The 20281-nt window shown below is 47.1% G+C and overlaps 1 protein-coding gene across 1 annotated transcript; it reads left to right on the forward strand.

Moving 5' to 3' along the window:
• The first annotated feature begins 755 nt into the window (after window positions 1-755).
• Window positions 756-2834, forward strand: LOC146261624 (C-X-C chemokine receptor type 2-like). Its single transcript, XM_084667961.1, has one exon. It carries the CDS (start codon window positions 825-827, stop codon window positions 1761-1763), a length of 939 nt encoding a protein of 312 aa, XP_084524087.1. The 5' UTR covers window positions 756-824; the 3' UTR covers window positions 1764-2834.
• The last annotated feature ends 17447 nt before the right edge of the window (window positions 2835-20281 follow it).

Raw genomic sequence — 20281 nt, forward strand, 5'->3', positions numbered from 1 at the left:
TATGTGTTTAACATTGAACAGTGTGAAAAGGGAAGATGAGTGCATTCAAGTGCAGATAGTTTAATCCTAGACATCTGACAATTGAACAATATGTGTGGTGGTGATGTGAACAAAATAAATCACTGTTTAGTGACTGGAACTCATTCGTAATATAATGAATGGATGAGTAAGTGGATGGATGGATGGATACATTTAAACAGATGGATGGATGAACAGATTGTTTTGGGTGCCTGCATGGATGAATTAAGGCGGACAACATGGAGGATTTTGGTGGGATGCCGTATACGGACACCTGCTTGTTTGAACCTCTCTTTCTAAAATCATGGATGTCTGCTCACCAGCCAAGTTTATCTACACAAAACTTGACAAAACATTTCTTTCAAAAGCATGAAAAACGGCCCCCATTGTTATTTGTTGATCCAAAAAGAAATGGTTTGTTCAGTTTGGTGTGAAAACACTTGACAGGTTTGAGGGGGTGGTGGTGGTGGTGGGGGGGGGGGGGTTAAACTGAGTTTACTTTAACTCAGTTAAAGTAAACAACGTTATTTTACAAAATCTAATCAAGTGAAATGTTCTTACTGCACTGGCAGTTATATAGTATATTTTAATCCTTGACAATATTACACTTATATTTCATATTTATGCATTCAATTTGAACATGTAAAAACTATTCTTCTTCTACCTTTCTCTGACTAGGCTCAATCGAGGTCTACTATGAATACTACTATGAACCATCCAATGACACTAATCTATCTACTTATGTGATCAACCCCAATACTCAATCCTGCAAGGATCATCCCCTGTACAACACAGTTGCTGTTGCCATGTCGATCACCCTAGTCGGCATCTTCCTATTGGCTATCCCAGGAAACCTGCTGGTGGGGTTTGTGATTGGTTCCAGAAAACGGACCCTGATACCGTCAGACGTCTACCTGTTCCACCTGACTGTGGCAGACGGATTGATCGCATTGACACTGCCCTTCTGGGCCCACAACATCACGTGGGGCTGGGTTTTTGGGGACTCCCTTTGCAAGCTCCTGAGCCTGGCCACAGAGGTGAACTTCTACACCAGTATTCTGTTCCTGGTCTGCATCAGTGTGGAACGCTACTTTGCCATTGTCCATGCCGCTGACACTCGTAACGGAGGCTGGTGGGCCTGCAGTCGGGCTGTGTGCTGTGCGATCTGGATGCTTGGGGGTGTTTTTGCACTGCCGGCGCTCTTCAACGACGCCTTCAAGCCCAATCAGTCAGAGAGAGTGGTGTGCGCCGAGCAGTTTGATGTGGGCAACGCCTTCCACTGGCGCTTCGCCACGCACGGACTGCGTCACGTCCTGGGTTTCCTGCTCCCATTGGGCATCATGCTGGCATGCTACGGGGTGACTCTTGCCCGGCTTGTCCGCACCCGCGGTTTCAAGAAGCATCGTGCCATGCGGGTCATCATCGCCGTGGTGATCGCTTTCCTGCTGTGCTGGATGCCGTACAACCTGGCCATGATAGCTGACCTGTTGCTGAGGGCCAAAGTGGTGGCTTTTGACTGCTCGGTGAGGACCTCACTGGATTTGACGGTTGGGGTGACCCACAGCCTGGCCCTGACACACTGCTGCATAAACCCATTCCTGTACGCCTTTGTGGGGGAGAAGTTCAGGAGCAACCTGGGCGCCCTGGTCAAGAGGAGACGGAGGTCGGACAAGATGTCCTCAGGTTCGGCCAGATTCAGCAGGTCCACATCCCAGACGTCGGAGGGCCAGGGACAGTTCATGTGACTGACTGGTTTGCTGACTGGTTGACTGACTGGCTGGAGGACTCACTGAGCAGTTGAATCAGTGGTTGACTGACTGACTGGCTGGCTTGCTAACTGAATCTAGCAAAGATTCAGTCTTGTTGCTGATAGAAAAGGCTTTGATTTGTTTGTCATTTGAAATGGAAACATACCAGTGGTCTACGGATCTGTTGTCCACAGACTTGCAACTCTCCTTGAAAGTACAGGGGGATTCTCAATGGTTTAATGTTCCCTACATAAAATGTACATCCCTTTACGTACCATAGTTGTAAAAAGGCTGTGTGTCATCACATGTTTTTAGCAACTGATTTGTAATAATCTGTGTCAATTTCCTGGAAGAGCCTTCTGGTTTTTCATGTTATTCACCACATAATGTGGAAACTTACTGTGCATGCATCATGGGACATTTCACACACGGACACTTATCTTGGCTTAACAGCTCCAACAGTGCCCTCTAGTGCCGACAAACACTAGCTTAGCAATAGCTGTAGGTTTTGCTGATGGGTGAGGAGGACCAACAAATGCTCTCTCTCTCTCTCTCTCTCTCTCTCTCTCTCTCTCTCTCTCTCTCTCTCTCTCACACACACACACACACACACACACACACACACACACACACACACACACACACACACACACACACACACACACACACACTTGACACACATACACTCACCCACGTCACTCATCATCTCCAAAAATCGCTAATCGACTCCCATAACGTTCATTCACCACCGACATTAAGCTGTAGAAGGGGAGGAGAAGGCTGTAGTTCTGTGTGAGTGGAGTCTTACCTTCCCCTCCCACCAAACGACTCTTTTTAACAACCTCATTATGGAGCTGATACTCACCATTGAGAGGGACAGATGGTCTTTATAGGTCCCCATTCGAAACCATAGTAGGTCTTTTGAGAGCAGGGCATTTTGATTAGGTGTTGCCTTCGGTGTGTGTGTGTGTGTGTGTGTGCGCGTGCGTGCGTGTCAATGCAGGTATCCACAGTGTATTCATTCAATCTCACAGATGTGTGGAGTAATGCTGTTTTGACTCAAGAAAGAGAGATATTGTGCTCTCAAAAGAAAAAGGGGACTATATTCATAAACATCTGTCAGCCTACTCATATGAGAACCGAAAAGGTTTTCTTGCATAGACCATTACTAGGTCCAAAGGGGTTTCAGAACAGACAACCATTTGTTGTTCCGAACAGAATCCCAAAAACCTTCAAGATTTATATGTGAACCCTATATTGATGACATATAAGCTAGTTTAACAAGCTACTTTAACTACATTCTCAGTACTTTCACAAAAATCTCAAGGAGGTTTAGAGTAGGTTGTGAGTTCAGAATTCAGAATTTCTGGTGTCCTACCAGAGAGTAGGACACCAGAAAGGAAGTCTTTTTAAGGACTTCCTTATCAGCTCAGAACCAATCAACACAAGGACAAGTCTAGCAACAATAAACAATAGACTGCATGTAGCAATAGCAGGCTTTGTGTGTTATAACTAATACTGTTTAATGATAATAGATACAAAATGTATACAATTTCGTTTTAGCCTACTGATTCATGTGAGGTATTCTTGTAAACGTGATGATATCTTGTCAAAACTACACAGTTGTGTAATTATAATCAATACTTGGGAGGTACAAGGAGAATGCTCGTAAAACTGTACTTGAGTGCACAATAAAGTTGTTTTAGTTTCAACTATATAAAGACATCAACGTTTCATTTAGCAACAAAAAAGAGAGCTTAATGAGCGCAGTACTACGGAGCCCCTAAAGGCATATGAAAAAAATAATTCTGGTGCTCACGAGATACTTTCTGGTGCGCACGAGAAAGTATCTTCTCAGACACTGTTACTTGCGAGGTGGAGGCTCGAAAACCACATTATTTGGTGGCCGGTGGATCACCAATAAAAACTGTGTGAGTTGCAGCATATTGCTGCTGCCATCAACTGTGGCAGCGATACCCCGAGTCGAGATACAATTTGAAAACAAAAGCGTTTTGTTATGAACAGTATTAAAGTTTGAAATGATGACGAGGACGTAAAGTGAAGCGATTGCGCCGGGGGCTTATATAATGTATTTCCAGTTTTTGACATGATGATATATGCACATTATTAAATACATATATTTAGTTATACACTGTGTTCTGCAGTTATCTAAAGGAAGGATATATGATGTTATCCCGTATTCCATGCAGTCAGGTCATCTCCTCCTCCTGCACCCATAGTGGACCATGTGATGTTGAGACAGCCACGTTTATAAATGAGACCCCTGGTCAAGACGGGGGTATCCTTTGCGTCAAAACAGACAACACAACTTCAAAATTCTTTTTCAATGTCTTTCTAGATAATGTAGTGGTGACGACTTGCAAGCAAACTTTTAATGTCCTAATTTCCAAGCATGAAAACAGCAGATATAATGCACGCTTCCATGCATGCGGTATCCACCACACACTTAAGCGTGATAACGAGAAAGTTTTGAAAAAATCTGGTGCGCACCAGAAAGTTTTTCGATCGCACCAGAAACTTTCTCGTGCGCACCAGATTTTTTTTTCATGTACCTTTAGAGGCCCCGTACAACACAAATAATTATGTCATATAGTAATAACTACCATGGCAAACAGGACCAACGTTTCCCAAATATTACTGAACGCAGGCTGCAGGAAAGGGCATGGGTGGATAGGTTTACTGCGCCGCTTAATATGTGGGTGGGCTGGAACATCTGTCAACTTTTTTTGACAAACCTGAACAAGTATGCAGTTTCGCGCATCGACTACCTGGATGGTTATAACCCTGTTCTGGGGTCTTTTGAACAGTGCAACCTCAACCTATGCGAGTGTGAAATTGTCCAACGACCATACACAACACACATACTTTTGATCATACATTTAAATAGTTTTGAATGGATATTTGCAGGCAAACTTAATCCATATGGGATGTACAGTAAGTTTCATCTGTTGCGAGGACGATTTGTTGCAAATGCCCTCGAGTCGCCATGAGAAGAAGAAAGAAGAATCGAGAATTCTAACCAAGGTAAGGACTGACAGCATAATATTGATATTCACTGTTGTAAAGAGTATGTTTTTCTTTCATTAAAGAAAAAAATGTTGGTTAACTTGTTTTCGAACTGGTCAAATAGCAGTTTTATATTGCGCTTTGACATGTGTTTGTTTACCTGTCGCTTATGCCCCTAACGTCACCATGTAGACTAAACAACTTCAGCCACAAGCCACTTTTTTTACAAAGCCGCTTTATTCTCGAGAGATACCTCTCTCTCTCTCTCTCTCTCTCTCTCTCTCTCTCTCTCTCTCTCTCTCTCTCTCTCTCTCTCTCTCTCTCTCTCTGTCTCTCTCTCTCTCTCTCTCTCTCTCTCTCTCTTTTTAGTATATGTGTGTGAATATTCCCTCAGAAAAGCTTTCTCCATATACCTTAATTGGTTCTGGTTTTACAAAGATCAGTGTGAGGTGACAAGGAAAGGACACCATCAAGTATTGGGAAGTATGATGGTATTAATAGGTCTCACCAAGTCTCCATGGACAATCAGATCATCCAGATCAAAGAACGCCTTGCACCCTTCAACCAGACTCTGCCTCACAGGTGGGGCCTATGGAGGTGTTGTCTGTGTATGTGTATGTTGGTCTTCATTAAAAAATTACTCCTTCACAAACTTAACTCCTTCACAAATGGACTTCAGGTGTGTCCATCTGTGCGTGTGTTGAGATTCCATCACCTTTGTTCCCAAGTGAGACTGAAAAAGAGTGAAAGAGCTAGAGATACAGAGATACACTGGGGCCCTGCCCACCCACCAGCCCCAGCCCCAGGCCCCACCCCGCACCACCAGCCCCAGGCCAGCCCCACTTCCAGCCCCAGCCCAACCCCACTTCCAGCCCCAGCCCCAGGCCCCATCCCGCACCACCAGCCCCAGCCCCAGCCCAGCCCCACTTCCAGCCCCAGCCCCAGGCCCCACCCCGCACCACCAGCCCCAGCCCCAGCCCAACCCCACTTCCAGCCCCAGCCCCAGGCCCCACCCCGCACCACCAACCCCAGCCCCAGCCCAACCCCACTTCCAGCCCCAGCCCCAGGCCCCACCCCGCACCACCAGCCCCAGCCCCAGCCCCAGCCCCAGCCCCAGCCCCAGCCCCAGCCCCAGCCCCAGCCCCAGCCCCAGCCCCAGCTCCAGACCCAACCCTGCCCTGCCCCTGCCCCTGCCCCTGCCCCAGCCCCAGCTCCAGCCCCAACCCCAGCACCCATGGCCAGATGGGACACTTGGATGTAATTGATGATGATGGCAAATAACCCTACTGTAGCTGGCTGATAATGAGGCATGCAGAGAGGTGAGGTTGAAGACAGATGAGGGAGTTGTCCATGATGTTCAATGTTGTCCACATGTCTTTTCTGCTGCATCGTACAGTTGCTCATTTCTTCAGCACGCCTCCACGCTGAAGATACCTTGGTGTGATAGTGGATGCCCCCGCCGCACAAACACACACACACACACACATCACTGTCATTCTCTCTCTCTTTCTTTTTATCCGTAGGACCGCAGGGATCACCTCAGAATCTACACACATTCACACACAAACACACACACACACACACACACACACACACACAGACACAGAGTGATTATATAATTATCTGATAAGATATGGGCAGAAGAGTGTTATTTTTCTTTTGTCTCTCCCTCTCTCATCCGCTCGTTCTCTCCCTCTCTCCTCTCTCTCTCTCTCTCTCCCTCTCTCCTCTCTCTCTCTCTCTCTCTCTCTCTCTCTCTCTCTCTCTCTCTCTCTCTCTCTCTCCCTCTCTCCTCTCTCCCTCTCTCTCTCTCTCTCTCTCTCTCTCTCCTCTCTCTCTCGTATTCTTTTTTCTCCCACAATACCATGCCACATTCCTCTCTCCCGCTAGCACTGCAGGGAAACACTGTGGCCTCTGTGCGCCGTTGCCATGGCAACACCCGCCTCGCTCTTACCTGACACACCCCCGTCCGCAGGAACACAAACACACACGCGCAGATACGCTCACTCACACACTGACGCACACACTTGATCATGTATGACACAACGGAATTTCAGAGTGATTTGTTGTTACTCTCTTTCACCGGTGCTTGTTTAAGGAAGCAATGGTTGATGCACGCAGCAGCCGCATCGGTACCGACACCCACACCATCACACACACACACGCATACACACACACACACACACACACACTCAAAGAGAGTCAATCCCTCCTCCATGCCTGCTGTCCCTGTGATCGACACAGCAAGGGTTTTCGTGAAGAGACCTCAGAGCACCAGACTGTAGAGATGTTCTTCCAATCAGGACCGTCTCCTCATTTCACCCGATCATCCCATTATTATCAAGGTTCAGGGTTAAGACGCAACACAAGACCTTTTTGTCAGTTAGCTCCTCTCATCGCTGGCTCCAGCTCTCACTTAGCCCCAGCCCTAGCCTCAAATCTTGCCACAGCCCCCTTCTCAGCCACAACTACAGCCCTAGCCTCAATCCTCTTCTCAGCCCCAACTAAGGCCCTAGCCTCAATCTTAGCCTCAATCCCCCTCTAAGCCCAAAGTACAGCCCTACCCTCAGTCCTAGACTGAGCCCTAAACTCAAACTCTCTCTAAATGCTGAGCACACCCTGATGAGCTAATCTAGCCAATCATAATTCACAGACAGCTAAATTGATGAGGCCATCCATCCTCCTGCAGCCAATAGCAATGCAGGGACAGAGGAGTGATGAGGTTAGGCACCTGAGCGTGACCAATGGAAATCAGTCTCTGCTGAGTGTTAATGGTAAATGTCAAGTACCAGAGCGCTGATCATTCATCAACACTATACACTGGCCAGCAGCCAGGACTGGACTCTAGGCCTGTCTCTAGGCCTGTCTCTATATCTGTCTCTAGGCCTGTCTCTATAGCTGTCTCTATATCTGTCTCTAGGCCTGTCTCTATATCTGTCTCTAGGCCTGTCTCTATAGCTGTCTCTATATCTGTCTCTAGGCCTGTCTCTATAGCTGTCTTTACAGCTGTCTGTAGGCCTGTCTCTATAGCTGTCTTTACAGTTGTCTGTAGGCCTGTCTCTATAGCTGTCTCTAGGCCTGTCTCTATAGCTGTATTCACAGCTGTCTGTAGGCCTGTCTCTATAGCTGTCTCTAGGCCTGTCTCTATAGCTGTATTCACAGCTGTCTGTAGGCCTGTCTCTATAGCTGTCTCTAGGCCTGTCTCTATAGCTGTATTCACAGCTGTCTGTAGGCCTGTCTCTATAGCTGTCTCTAGGCCTGTCTCTATAGCTGTCTTTACAGCTGTCTGTAGGCCTGTCTCTATAGCTGACTCTGTGTAGGGTGGAGGGTGGAGAGGTGTAAGCGGTACAGGGGGGTAGGTGTAAGGGTTAGGGTGGGGTAGGTGGAGGGGGTAGGCTGTGGAGGTATAGGGTTTAAGTCGGGGGAGGGTGAAGGGAGGGAGGACTGCAGATTGTGATTAGTATGACACAAGGGAGCCATGTGCTGATCAGTGCCTAAACTGCTCATCATTATCAAATGATTCACTCTCAGCACTGTGCGCGTGTGTATGTGTGTGTGTACGTGTGTGTTTGTGTGACATGACAGAGAGAGAGAGAGAGAGACTGAGACACAAAGACAGAGAGAGGGGGAATGACAGAGAGAGAGAGATGCCGTGTGGTGTCCACTAGGGGTCAGTGTTTCCGTGACAGTGGGAGTCGGACTGCAGGTGTGAGATGCTCTGCGACAGTACAGCCTGGCTCTGATGGAACAAGACCCCTCAACAGCAGCAGCCCAGGGATGCTAAGGAACATATTCTATCTGTGCTCTCTCACCTCCTGTCAGACACACCACACACACACACACCTGGCCAACAGAGGTCATAGGGGACCGGGTGGAACAATGTCAAAATGTGTGGTTTTTTATCGTGTGTGTTTTGTCAAGAGCATACGTTTGTGTCTTTATGTCATTGCAACCTTTAGGAAGGTGTGTGCGTGTGTCCTGCCGGATCAGCGTGTCAGTGCGGCTTCATTAATCTGGATGTGCCAGGGGGACTCTGTTGAACTCTGAAAAGGGGCCAGGGAGAGCTGAAGCCCCTAGGGGGCTCATCTGCTTAGGCTCTGCGTGCGTGCACACACACACACACACACACACATACACACACACTGTCCACTTACCCTCTACTCACACTCCATTTACCCTGCCTGTCACACACACACACCAACCCATAGCTCAATGTCAAAAAGATGTGCTAAGATTTCGGTGTGTGAAACTGCCTGCCTGCCTGCCTGCCTGTTTGTCTGCCAGCCAATCAGTGTTCTTTTACTATTTCATTTAATCAGACAAAGGGGTTTGGACCAGAACCCTCCAGAACAAGAAAGCTAGCTGTTTAGACATTAGAGGTCAACACTGCTACAGAACTGCACCACTGCTCCCTGTCACAGGCCACTGCGTGTGTGTGTGTGTGGACTGTGAAGGTGGGGGGTAAAGTGTGAATGTGTGTGAAAGTGTGTGAGTGTTCCAGTGTGGATGTTAATGCTGCTACGTAAGCTCAGTGGTAGAGCATTGACTGACTGCAGATTCAGGTTGCAAGTTCAAATCCCCCTGGTTCTCTTGCTTTGGAGGAAAGTGTCTAAACGAACACATTACAAACCATATATGCAAGGACGAAAAGAGAGAGAGCAAAGATTCAAAGCTGAGCCAGTCTTTAGTTCCAACCCCTCTACAGAGATCCCCAGTCAGGTGAGATGGCTTCAAGTTGCTATGGAGATAAAGAACGTCTTTATCGTAAACTCCAAGGTATATTCTTGGCTGTATTGGCCCACTCGTTCCAAGAGAAAGCTGGGTCTGCAAACATCCCTCCACTGCACATGGCTGAAATAGTCAGGTGTCTAAGTTGTTCCTATCAGAGCTTAGAAGCCTGGCTATCTGCCTGGACCCTTATCTGTCTGTCGCTCCCTGCTCTGCCACGGTCGGCGCCGCGGCGGCCATCTTGGATCTGCTGAAACATGGCCGCCCCACTGTCAGTGCTGGGGAGCTGGCACGGAATGTCTGCCGCTCCTGCTGCTTCCTGCCTCACTTGATGAGCGCGTTTGGCCGTGGACCCGTCTAACATCCACAAGTCCTGGCAGCAGAAAGGTGTGTGTGTGTGTGTGAGTGGGGAAAGCCAGCACATTTTGTCAATGCTTGGCTGAGATTTAAGCCCTACCCAGGGGTTCCGTAAAGGTGCCAGATGAAATGAGACCTTTGTACAGGAGCAGAGTGTGTGCAGCGTGCTTGTGTTTTGGTGTATCTCAGGTGTCCTGGACTTCTCAAGTGTCCTCCTGCTCACATGCTCTGCTCCGCACCCCCTCCCCTCCTCCTCTCCGCTCCTCTCCTCTCCTTTCGTCTCCTGTTTCCTCCTCTCCGTTCTCCTCTCCTCTCTCCTCATTCCTCCCCTCTCTCTCCTACACTCCTCCCCTCCTCTCTTCCTCTCTCCTCTCCTCTCTCTTGGCGGCGTATCAAAGTGCAAGCGCCGTCACCGAGTCAAACCCTTGTCGCCGCGGGCAGTGACTTGATTGACAGGTGTGCTATTGAATCACCCACAGTGACGCTCCACTAGCACTGACTGCTCCCTTGTTGACACAACTGCACAATCAAAAGGTAGGGGGCGGGATCGGGTAACGTTCTGAGGTGGCTGTGTATGCGTGTTTTGTGATCCACCACTCGAGTACATCGAAGGTGGGGCTCAGATCGAATGTCCTGCCCGTGTGTCAATAATACCCTTCCATCGGTCTTTCTTTGTGTCCATCCGTCGTTCTTTCCCTCTTCTTTGTCCTTGACTTGCCTGGACAGTGCAGGAGTGTTCTCTAAATTCACTAAGATGGTTCACTTCCTAACCAGTATGATCTATTTGCTCTGTGGCGCTGTCTCTGTGTGAGGAACTCACACAAAAGCCAACAGTCATCCCCTCGACTGAGAGTCACTGTCCAGCCCACCGAGTACATGTCTCACCCGTAGTGAGACAGGCAGAGTGCTAATAAAAAGGATTTGTACTTGTTTTATTGTTCCCTTTGGCTGTATCTCCACCCACGCACGGCTGCATACCAACAGTCTGGACGTGTTGCCTACGCTGGTTTCCTTCCTTTCAGCACCTCAGATAAGAGCCATCCGAGAATGGGACTTGCGCGCGTGTGTTTGCAGCTGTGTGCATGTCTGCAGCTGTGTGTGTGTGTGTGTGTGTGTGTGTACATGTGTGTGTGTGTGAAGAGGTTGTTTTCAGATTGGATTGTGGGGCCCATGCTTTACTGAGAAAGGAGAGGTGTGTGTGTGTGTGTGTGTGTGTCAATGCTGTGATCAGCAGATGGAGCAGGATGATGACGCTGCTACTGAGGAGAGCATGAACAAGTTTAATGGACGAGAGAGAGAGAAAGAGAGAAAGGAGAGAGAGGAGAGAGAGGGAGACAATGAAAGAGCGAGAGACAGACAATATATAGTAGAGTATATATGGTATAGTACAGTATATATACGTGTATATATCAGATTGTAAACAACAGATACTTCCCATTGTCTCATGCAAGTAAACTGCAATTCAAACATTCACACAAACACACACACACACTCACGCACACTCACACGCACTGCATTGGTGAAGTGATTAGTTGGCACAAGTCTGGTAAATGAGAGAGGAGAAAATGATGAAGGTCAGTAAGCATGTGTCTATGCGTTTTTTTGAATGTGTGTGTGTACTACAGAATGAGCAGTATGTTCTATATGTGCGTTTGTGTGTGTGCGTATGAATGTGTCTATATGTGTGTTCACATTTGTGTGTACATGTGTATGTACATGCATGCTTTGTGAGTCATCAGATGAATAGATACAGAGAGTTTATACTGTACTGCAACATGGCATTCGTACCGTCTGCAGTTTGTGCTCTGCACTGATCCTGGACCAGTTTGTCTCTCCGTCACCCTAACCTGAGCTTGCAGGTGTTGGAAATGCAACACTGATCAGAGATCAGTCCTAAGATGTGTTCCAGCCATGGATGACCTTCATGGTAGAGTGGAGAGAAGGAGACTGGTGCTACAAAACGAGAGGAGAGGAATGAAGAGGAGAGGAGAAAATAGAGGAGAGGAGTGGAAAAGGGAGGAGAGGAGAGGACGAAATGAGGAACGAGGAGGGGAGGGGAGAAGAAAAGAAAGGAAGGGGTGCTCTGCATCTCTCCCTCCCTTCTCCTCTACCTACTTTGCCTCATTATTTCTGTCTCTCCGTTTCAATCTCTCTCACTCTCTCTTTCTTTCTTACTCTTCTCCATGTCTGTATAATCCTCTTTTGTGTGACTCGTTCAGTCTCTTCCTGCTTTCTAATCAGGATAACGAGGCTTGGACATCTTCCTTTCTGCTCCTCAATCCTCTACACTCAAACTTCCTTTTATGAAACACTCATTCCAACTAAGCCCCTTTTTTCCCTCCCCCATTTATAGGTTGTGTTTCTTCAAATATAGATGTGTGTTGGTCAGAACCAGACGGTTGATAACTGTTGTAGTGTTCCCTTAAACCTTCTGTAATCCACTTGCAAAGGAGGCTAGGAAAGGACCTGAGGAGTCTCGGCTACCATATAGGGAGCATGACAGAAGTCCTACTTAGTTGAAAAGGTGAGAAGAGAGGCGATGAGGAGTCTGAGAAGGAGAGGAGTCTGAGCCTGTTGGGACGCAGCCCGTATCTGTTCCTTCCAGATTGTTCGGTGTCGACTGTGTAGCGCTGCCAAGACACTCTCTCTCCGCTTGGCAACCGCCATAACCCGCCGTAACCGTTAACGGGATTAGACACGGCTTACATAAACGTCTCCCATGGCAACCACGCGCCTGGCACCGGGCAACAGCAGTGGGAGGAGCTGCTACTTGGTTTGCTGCATGCCATTGGTCAGACCATCTGACTGTTTAGGTGCTGTGGTACAAACATAGGCAGCATGTTTACCTGACTCTTAACACACGCTGTTTGCTGCTGTGTTGTGCCTTATTGTGCTGTTGTGTGATGGCCTCACTGAAAGACTCCGATCTGTGTGTGTATGTGCATGTGTGTCTGTGTGTGTGCACTGTGGTGTTGAGACTTGGAGTGTGGCCCTGCTGCATGTACTAGGCCTTTACAATGCTTTATCCACCATCTTACCCTGAGGGAAACACACACACACACACACACACAGTGCACAATGCCTTTCATGGCTACTGCTCTAAAGGAGAAAACCTCTCTCTATGGACAATACCTCTCCCTCTCTCTCCTCCATCCCTATTTCTCTTTTCTCTCCCTCTCTTTCCATCTCGTTTCTCCTTGTCTCGCTCCCTTTTCCCTCTTCCCTCCCACCTCTCTCTCTCGACAGAACTTCTCTCCGCCTCTGTCCATCCTTTTCATTCCCCTTTTACTGCCTTGCTCCACGCTCTCTCTCTCTCTCTCTCCTGCTCTCTTTCCCTCTCTATCTTATCTTCCGTCCACCCTCCCTCTCTACCTCTCAGTCCCTTCACCCCTCTCTCTCTCTCTCTCTCTCTCTCTCTCTCTCTCTCTCTCTCTCTCTCTCTCTCTCTCTCCGCCCCTATCTTCTGTGGTGTGATAAGGAGATTTAGAGGAGAAGGGAGAATCAAAGCCAGGCCCGGGGGCCGGACAGATTCTCGGGGTCTGTTTCTAAACGCTCCCATTAGCTAAACCAACACTTAGCCGTCGCTGGACACACACACGTATTCCAAATGTTGGTTTAATGACCGCTTGCCATCGTCTTGCAAATGTTTCTGTTTTCCTTCTCTCCTACGCTCCTCTCCTCTCGCCTCCTCTCCCCTGCTCTCCCCTGCTCGCCTCCAGCCCCATCGCCTTTTCCTTTCACCACTCTCTATTTCTCCTCCTCTATCCCTCTCCCTCACCTTCTCCCTCTGTCCCGCCCCTTCTCCCTCTCTTTTAAATCTAGAGTGTGACCTACAGGATTGAAACAACAAGCACAGTTCGTCTGCCGCAAATAATCCCCAAACAGTCCATGGAGCTGCAGCCATGCATGTGTGACAGAATGCTGAGTCCAGGGTTCCAGCTTTGGCCCCCAGGTCCCCCCTCCCCTCCCCTCCCCTCCCCTCCCCTCCCCTCCCCTCCCCTCCCCTCCCCTCCCCTCCCCTCCCCTCCCCTCCCCTCCCCTCCCCTCCCCTCCCCTCCCCTCCCCTCCCCATCCCCTCCCCTCCCCACCACATCCAGTACTCCTGTCCCTCTTTTCCCTCCCCTCCTGTCCCCCTTCCCCCCCTCCTTAGCACCCCTCCTCCTGCTGGCTAATTACAGGGATTACCGTGATTTCTCGTGAGGGATTTTCCTGGGTTTCAACCCCCCAGTCTCATTCCAAACCTTCTTCATCCCCACATCCCTCGTCCTTCTTTGCACCCCCCTCTCCTCTCCAGTAGTGCAACCATCTTTCCTTCATTTGATTCTGTCCCCCTCTCCTCGTGTCCTTTCTGTCACTCTCCCCTTCCCCTCTCATCCATTTCTCTCCTTGTCTCCACACCTCCCTTCTACAGCTCTTCATCCCTCTGTGGTGCACAGTACTACAAGCCTCTTGATAGAGTTGACGTCCGTTTGATTTATTCTTGTAGTTTGCTTATTTTGGGACTGTTACATTGCTTTCATCAGTCCTCGGTCATCTAAATCCAGGTGCATCCATTGTACACATTTTGACTATACCAGATGCATCTGAGAGCTACGCCCTGTCCTGATGCCATGGGCACACCCGAGGGGACGGAGGGGTGGAGTTATGTATGGCAGTATGCCAGAGGGGACACCAGAAATATTCTGAAGGTATTTGTTAAGCCCATGATGAAAAATCGTTCTAATTTATCTAATTTAAGTAATACTCATTTAAAGATTCAATAGGTAACAGTATAAGATCAATTGCAATCTGAAAAGGAGCACCCCTAATTTTTGTCAGAACTTTTTCTTGGTCTTTAGCGTTCCTCCAGCTAAAGTTTGATTGACAGTGCTTTCACAAGCTAAGCCAAGGAGGAAAGCCCGCCTCACCAAAGGCGATTGGTTGGAACAGGATTGCTGGAACATAATTGGCTGTAAGTAGAGTGCCGGTCCAAAATATTAACTCATATTCCACTGGGACTGAGCTGTATGTGTTGCTAAATAACTCTCAAAGGGCCTCATTAGCTCACACAGCTCGTTTCTATGGGACAAAACCTTTTTTTACAATAAAAAACGTACCTATTGTAACTTTTAAACAATTATTAAATGAGAGTCTAATACATTTTCAATGTATTTCCATTTTCCTACACAATTTGAGACATTCACAATGTCATTGACAACTTTAATATATGTAAGTACGTAGTCCTTGTTTCCACTTGGAAAATTGTGGTTGTATGAATCTGAGATTAATCTTTGCCATAGACACTGGGACGCTTAAGAGTTGTCCTTTATTATTTGGGACTTGACTTGAGACTTTGGAACTCTACATAACACCCCACTGTAACATCCTTCCATATCACTACGAACGAGAGCCTGCGGCATTGGAACAGGGACATCATTTATTACTGCCAGGACTAAGAGAGAGAGGGTGAGGGGTGGATGGCCAGAGAAAGACACAGGGCGAGAGAAAAGGAGACAGAGAGAGGCAGATAATCAGAGAAAGAGAACGTCAGAAAGAGAGAGAGAGAGAAAGAGAGAGAAAGAGAGAGAGAGAGAGAGAGAGAGAAAGAGAGAGAGAGAGAAAGAAAGACAAAGGGAGAAAGACAGTGGGAGGGAGAGAGAGGGAGGGAGAAGAGCCCTGGCTTCACCTTGAGCAGTGTCCCTGGGCGGTGTGTGTCAGTGTGTGTGTGTGTGTGTGTGTGTGTGTGTGTGTGTGTGTGTGTGTGTGTGTGTGTGTGTGTGTCGACCACGAGGGGGTCTTTAACCTACATAGGTAGCTACATTAGCGGGCTAAACACACGTCACCACACTGGCCTGCTGGCTGGCTGGAGGAGGGCCAGTCAAGCAGTGTATGTGTGTGTGTGTGTAAGGGGGCTGGTGGAGTGCTTGGGACTGAGGGAAAAAAAGGCACTGAGACCCAAAATACAGATCCCTATAAATTCAGCAGTTCAGAAGTTGAACAAATGTACAATTTTATGGGACATGGTTGTTGAATTGGACATTTTTGTTTAAACCTGTCTTCTGCACTGACCTTACGCAATTGATTGATTAAACACTATCAGTTTTTCTAAATTGCTTGAGCATATATTTCCAAACACAATTCACTTTTTTTTTTAAGAGTTAACATCCAGTCCCAAGCTGAAATGCAAACACTACAAACAAAAGTATACAAAATCAACTTCCTTCATCAAAGCACACAAAGTGTTTTAAATCAATCATTTCACAATTCCCCAAAAGTTCCCCCTCTATTTTTTGCCATTTGGTGATACAGATAGGGCTGTATTTCATTCCACAAAAAATATTTTAACAAATGACTAGAGTAAAAATGTCACTGAAGGACATGCATTTCCACAAACAGAAGCCTTTTTTAGACATACCTTGGTGCATTTTGTCCGTAACAAATTCCATGTAATCTTCAATCCATATATTAAGAGAACACAAGTAAAAAACATAAAGCCAAAAACCCCATCCCAAATTAGCAATGCCACTCAAGTGCATTTTTTGGAGGACACACTACATTCACTCCTCTTGTCGATCAGGACACACGTTTTCATCAACATTACACCGGATGTTTATCCTCGCAATACAGTAGCAAACATATCTCCTTACATGGTGCATTACAAAGTGCACCTGTTATGCATGAATTAGGACTGATTGCTGGATGGACAAGTTGGCACAAGTCTGGTGTTTGGGACACAGTCAGAAGAGTTTTACAGTTATAGCAGTGATTTTTATCAAATGTTTTGATATGAATGACACAATCATCTGAGAAATATGCTTAGCATTGGTAGTGTGCGTGAAAGCATCATCATCTCTCTAATAGTGACAGGAATCTCTGTCTGTCTTTTTTGAATGGGATTTTAGGGCAGCAAGTTTCCCACAATTTTCTCGATATCTGGGAACTCTGCAAAGTTCATATTTTGCAGGTGTGCTTTTTATAATCCAATGGAGTGCAGTTTGACATTTGAAAGCGTGAGAAATACAAGGTCTGCCTCAGGGGTGTCACTAGACTAGACGCTATTGTGACCCACCTTTTGCACCACGACGGTGGGTCACAATGACCCGAAGGCAGCACAAGGTGCCTGCAGTCAGAATGGAAGTGGGCTAAGAAAACATTTTCAAACTAAAGAAGTGTTATTTTGACTCAAACATAATGAGTCCAATGTATTACATTATGAAGCAAAAAAACAAAAACGGTATTTACGCTCAGGTTTTGCAATTTTTTTTCGCAACAAACTATTGATGTCCCAACCAAAAGCTAAAAGTTTTTTGGGTAGAAACCTACGTTCCTGAACTGTACCTATAATGAGTAGGGGCTTGTGCCTCAGCAAGCTGTATGTATAATAACGTGCCTGCAGTGTGGCGTGTGAGATCTTTCCTGACTTTAGCAAAAGTCATTCTACATCTTCTCTCACTCCAGCTTTTGCTTCTCTCGCTGTCTCTCTTCTGACATGCATTGTAACCTGTCGCTTTGAGTTTCGTGTGTGATAACGCACGTGATTGGACAACACATTGTAGTATGTAGCGCTGTCTGGGACTTTCCCAGCTGTGCTGAGCCAGCGCAGTATGTGTTCATTAAAAATAACGCTGCTTCATCAGTATTTAATTTAACAATTATTTATGAGAAACATGTGTAGGTCCAGATAGAACCTTAACCGCCAATTTGGCACCCCTGTACTAGAGCATTGGCAAATTGTTTAAAATAATGAGAAATTGCTTTTATGATGTGCGTAAGTGATTAGAATAGATGATGTGGAGGTTGAATAAGTACTTCAGAGATAACAGAGAATTTAAATTGTGATCTGATAAAATGTAGGTACCAAAGCCACTAAGAACTGTCATCACCAGCTGCATCACGGGCACTGCACACATAATTCCAGATATCTGTTTGTCACCAACATCATTGCCGGCCTCTGTGCCCTATCTATAAATCCAAGAATCTGTGTGTGTGTGTGTGTGCCACCAATTTTATCATGGGCACCGTGCATTATCTATAGTTCAAGTATAATCTGTTTTGTGTTTCACTGACATCATAGTCACCGACTGCATCACAGGCACTGTGCACTAGTGAATATGAATTTACAAAAAAAGAATACTGTTGTGCTTGTTAGGTTATGATCGACCGTAGATCATGTGGATCCCACGTATCTTCACACACACACACACACACACACACACACACACACACACACACACGCACACACACACACACACATTTCATAGGAGTTGATGAAAAGTAAGGCACTGTCAGTCTAAGAAGCTATAGAAAACATGTACCATCCCAACATAAACTGGTGGTAACACCATTACAACAGCAATGGGTGATAGTGTGGCATTGTACCATTTTATTTTTATTTGTGTATATTAAGTAATGGACAATAATTTTACTATATTTTGTTATTGTGTGTAAAAAGCCTTCAGCCTTCCCCAGACTGTCAGTGTGTGGAAAAAAATGTTTCTCCATCTTTTCACAAGTATATGACAGGCTCCCTGAACAAGGCTCAGCTTGCTGGGGGCTGTGCAAAATAGGGGGATGGCGTGGTAACCAGGGGCAACAGAGAAGTGTTTTGTTCCACACACACTCACACACTCAGGAACAGGAAGGGCGGTTCTTCAGAGTGATGTCACCGACAGCACAGCTGCAGATCCAGGTGCTTCTCTGTGATTTGGTCTCCCTGACGTAGCCGGGCCGCAGCACCGGTAACGCTTCCTCCAATAAATACTGATCCTACCAGTTCTTCATCGTAGCTAGCTACAATATGACTGTTAGACGCATTGCATTAAAGACAGAGATGAGGATTTATTGAACTTCAGAGGGAGTACAACTTACATTGTCATGTCATAATGCCGATATAAACATTGTACAACGTAACTCCATCAGGGGGTTAATGTTGTGTTGTTGTTTGAGTCTTTTTAAACAATGTGAGGATTTCAAACGAGACTGTCAGCCTTCAGAGCTGTTGTTACCATGGAAACACAGACTCCAGATTGTGACTTTAACAACCCACGCCCCCAAACCCCCCTCCATCCATGGTGCTGTCCAACTGGAGCGGTCGATACTCATTAAAGCCTCTCCTGCATCTGCTAGGACTGATAACGATGTTGATGAGGTGATTACTTTAGCCTATCAGCAGCCAGGATATATGCTGGTCATCCTATCAGCAGCTAGGAGATCTTCTGATTTGCCTATAAGAAGCCAGGAGATCTTGAGATACACCTATCATTCTCCAGGCTATCTACTAAAGCTGGTTGGGTTCTAATATAACTTGCCCAAATCCTCCCATACCTAGTATCAGTACAGCTAGATAGATTAGGCTAGTATATCTAGTCTGTATCAGCTCTCTAGCAAAAGGTACTACATTTACATGTAGTCCTTTAGTAGACGCTCTTATCCAGAGTGACTTACAGTAAGTACAGGGACATTCCCCCTGAGTAGGGTGAAGTACCTTGCCCAAAGACACAACATCATTTGGCACGGCGGGGAATCAATCCAGCAACCTTCTGATTACTAGCCCGACTCCCTCACCGCTCAGCCATCTGACTCCCTGTCTGTCGGCAATGTTTTGGCTTTCCTGCGATCAGACGGCATGGAATTGGCTGTTCACCTCTTTTGATAGCACTGCATTCAAAACACGATGATTTGAACTGTGAATTATTGGGTCTTCTCAATAGTGAAATACATCCTTACACACTTTATTCTGCCGGTGCCCATGAATTTCCATGCACACTGTGTACACAATGTTATATATTGTCATGATAATATATTTAAAGTAGACCAGCCTGCAATGGAGACCAGCCTGCAATGATCTTTCTCCTGCTCCGACAGCAGTATAATTGTGACCACCAGAGGTGTGGTGGCTGGGGGAGTCGGTGGCGTGCCAGTGACCCCTGGTCACGTTCAATGGATGACACAGCAGCTGGGCTCAGCTCATCAAAGCCTCCCAGCAACTTAGCTTAATAGACTACAGGATTGATCACAGGGGGGTGGGAGGGGAGGGAGGTAGGGAAGGGGGAGGAGGAGGGAAACAGGGGAAGGGCAGGTGAGGAGGCAGGAGCCCGTGGAGTATGGGGGGGGGGGGAGTAGGTAGGGTAGAGGAGGGAGGCCTGAGATAGGGAGTAGAGGCAGGTAAAGAGGAGGCAGGGATGGTAGAGGTAATAGAGGCAGAGGAGGCAGGGACTTGGGACTGAGGAGAGGTGGGAGGATGGGTAAGACCTGGGGAGGGCGGATCGAGGGAGGCACGCATGTGTTGGGGGGTGGGGGGGGGGTGAAGGGGGTCACCTCTGTCTCTTACGAGCTTCCCGCTGGATCAAGGATAATGAAGAGGGACGTTTCCACGACGACGTCGATAATGTTGTTATTATGCGTCCTGCGCCCTTGAGTGTTAG

The sequence above is a fragment of the Hypomesus nipponensis genome, chromosome 12 (genome assembly GCF_054491055.1).
Source record: "Hypomesus nipponensis isolate SF chromosome 12, ASM5449105v1, whole genome shotgun sequence".
Classification (NCBI taxonomy): domain Eukaryota; kingdom Metazoa; phylum Chordata; class Actinopteri; order Osmeriformes; family Osmeridae; genus Hypomesus; species Hypomesus nipponensis.

Excerpts from the sequence above, each read along its gene's own strand:
- LOC146261624 (XM_084667961.1), top strand. The coding sequence starts at position 825 with ATGTCGATCACCCTAGTCGGCATCTTCCTATTGGCTATCCCAGGAAAC.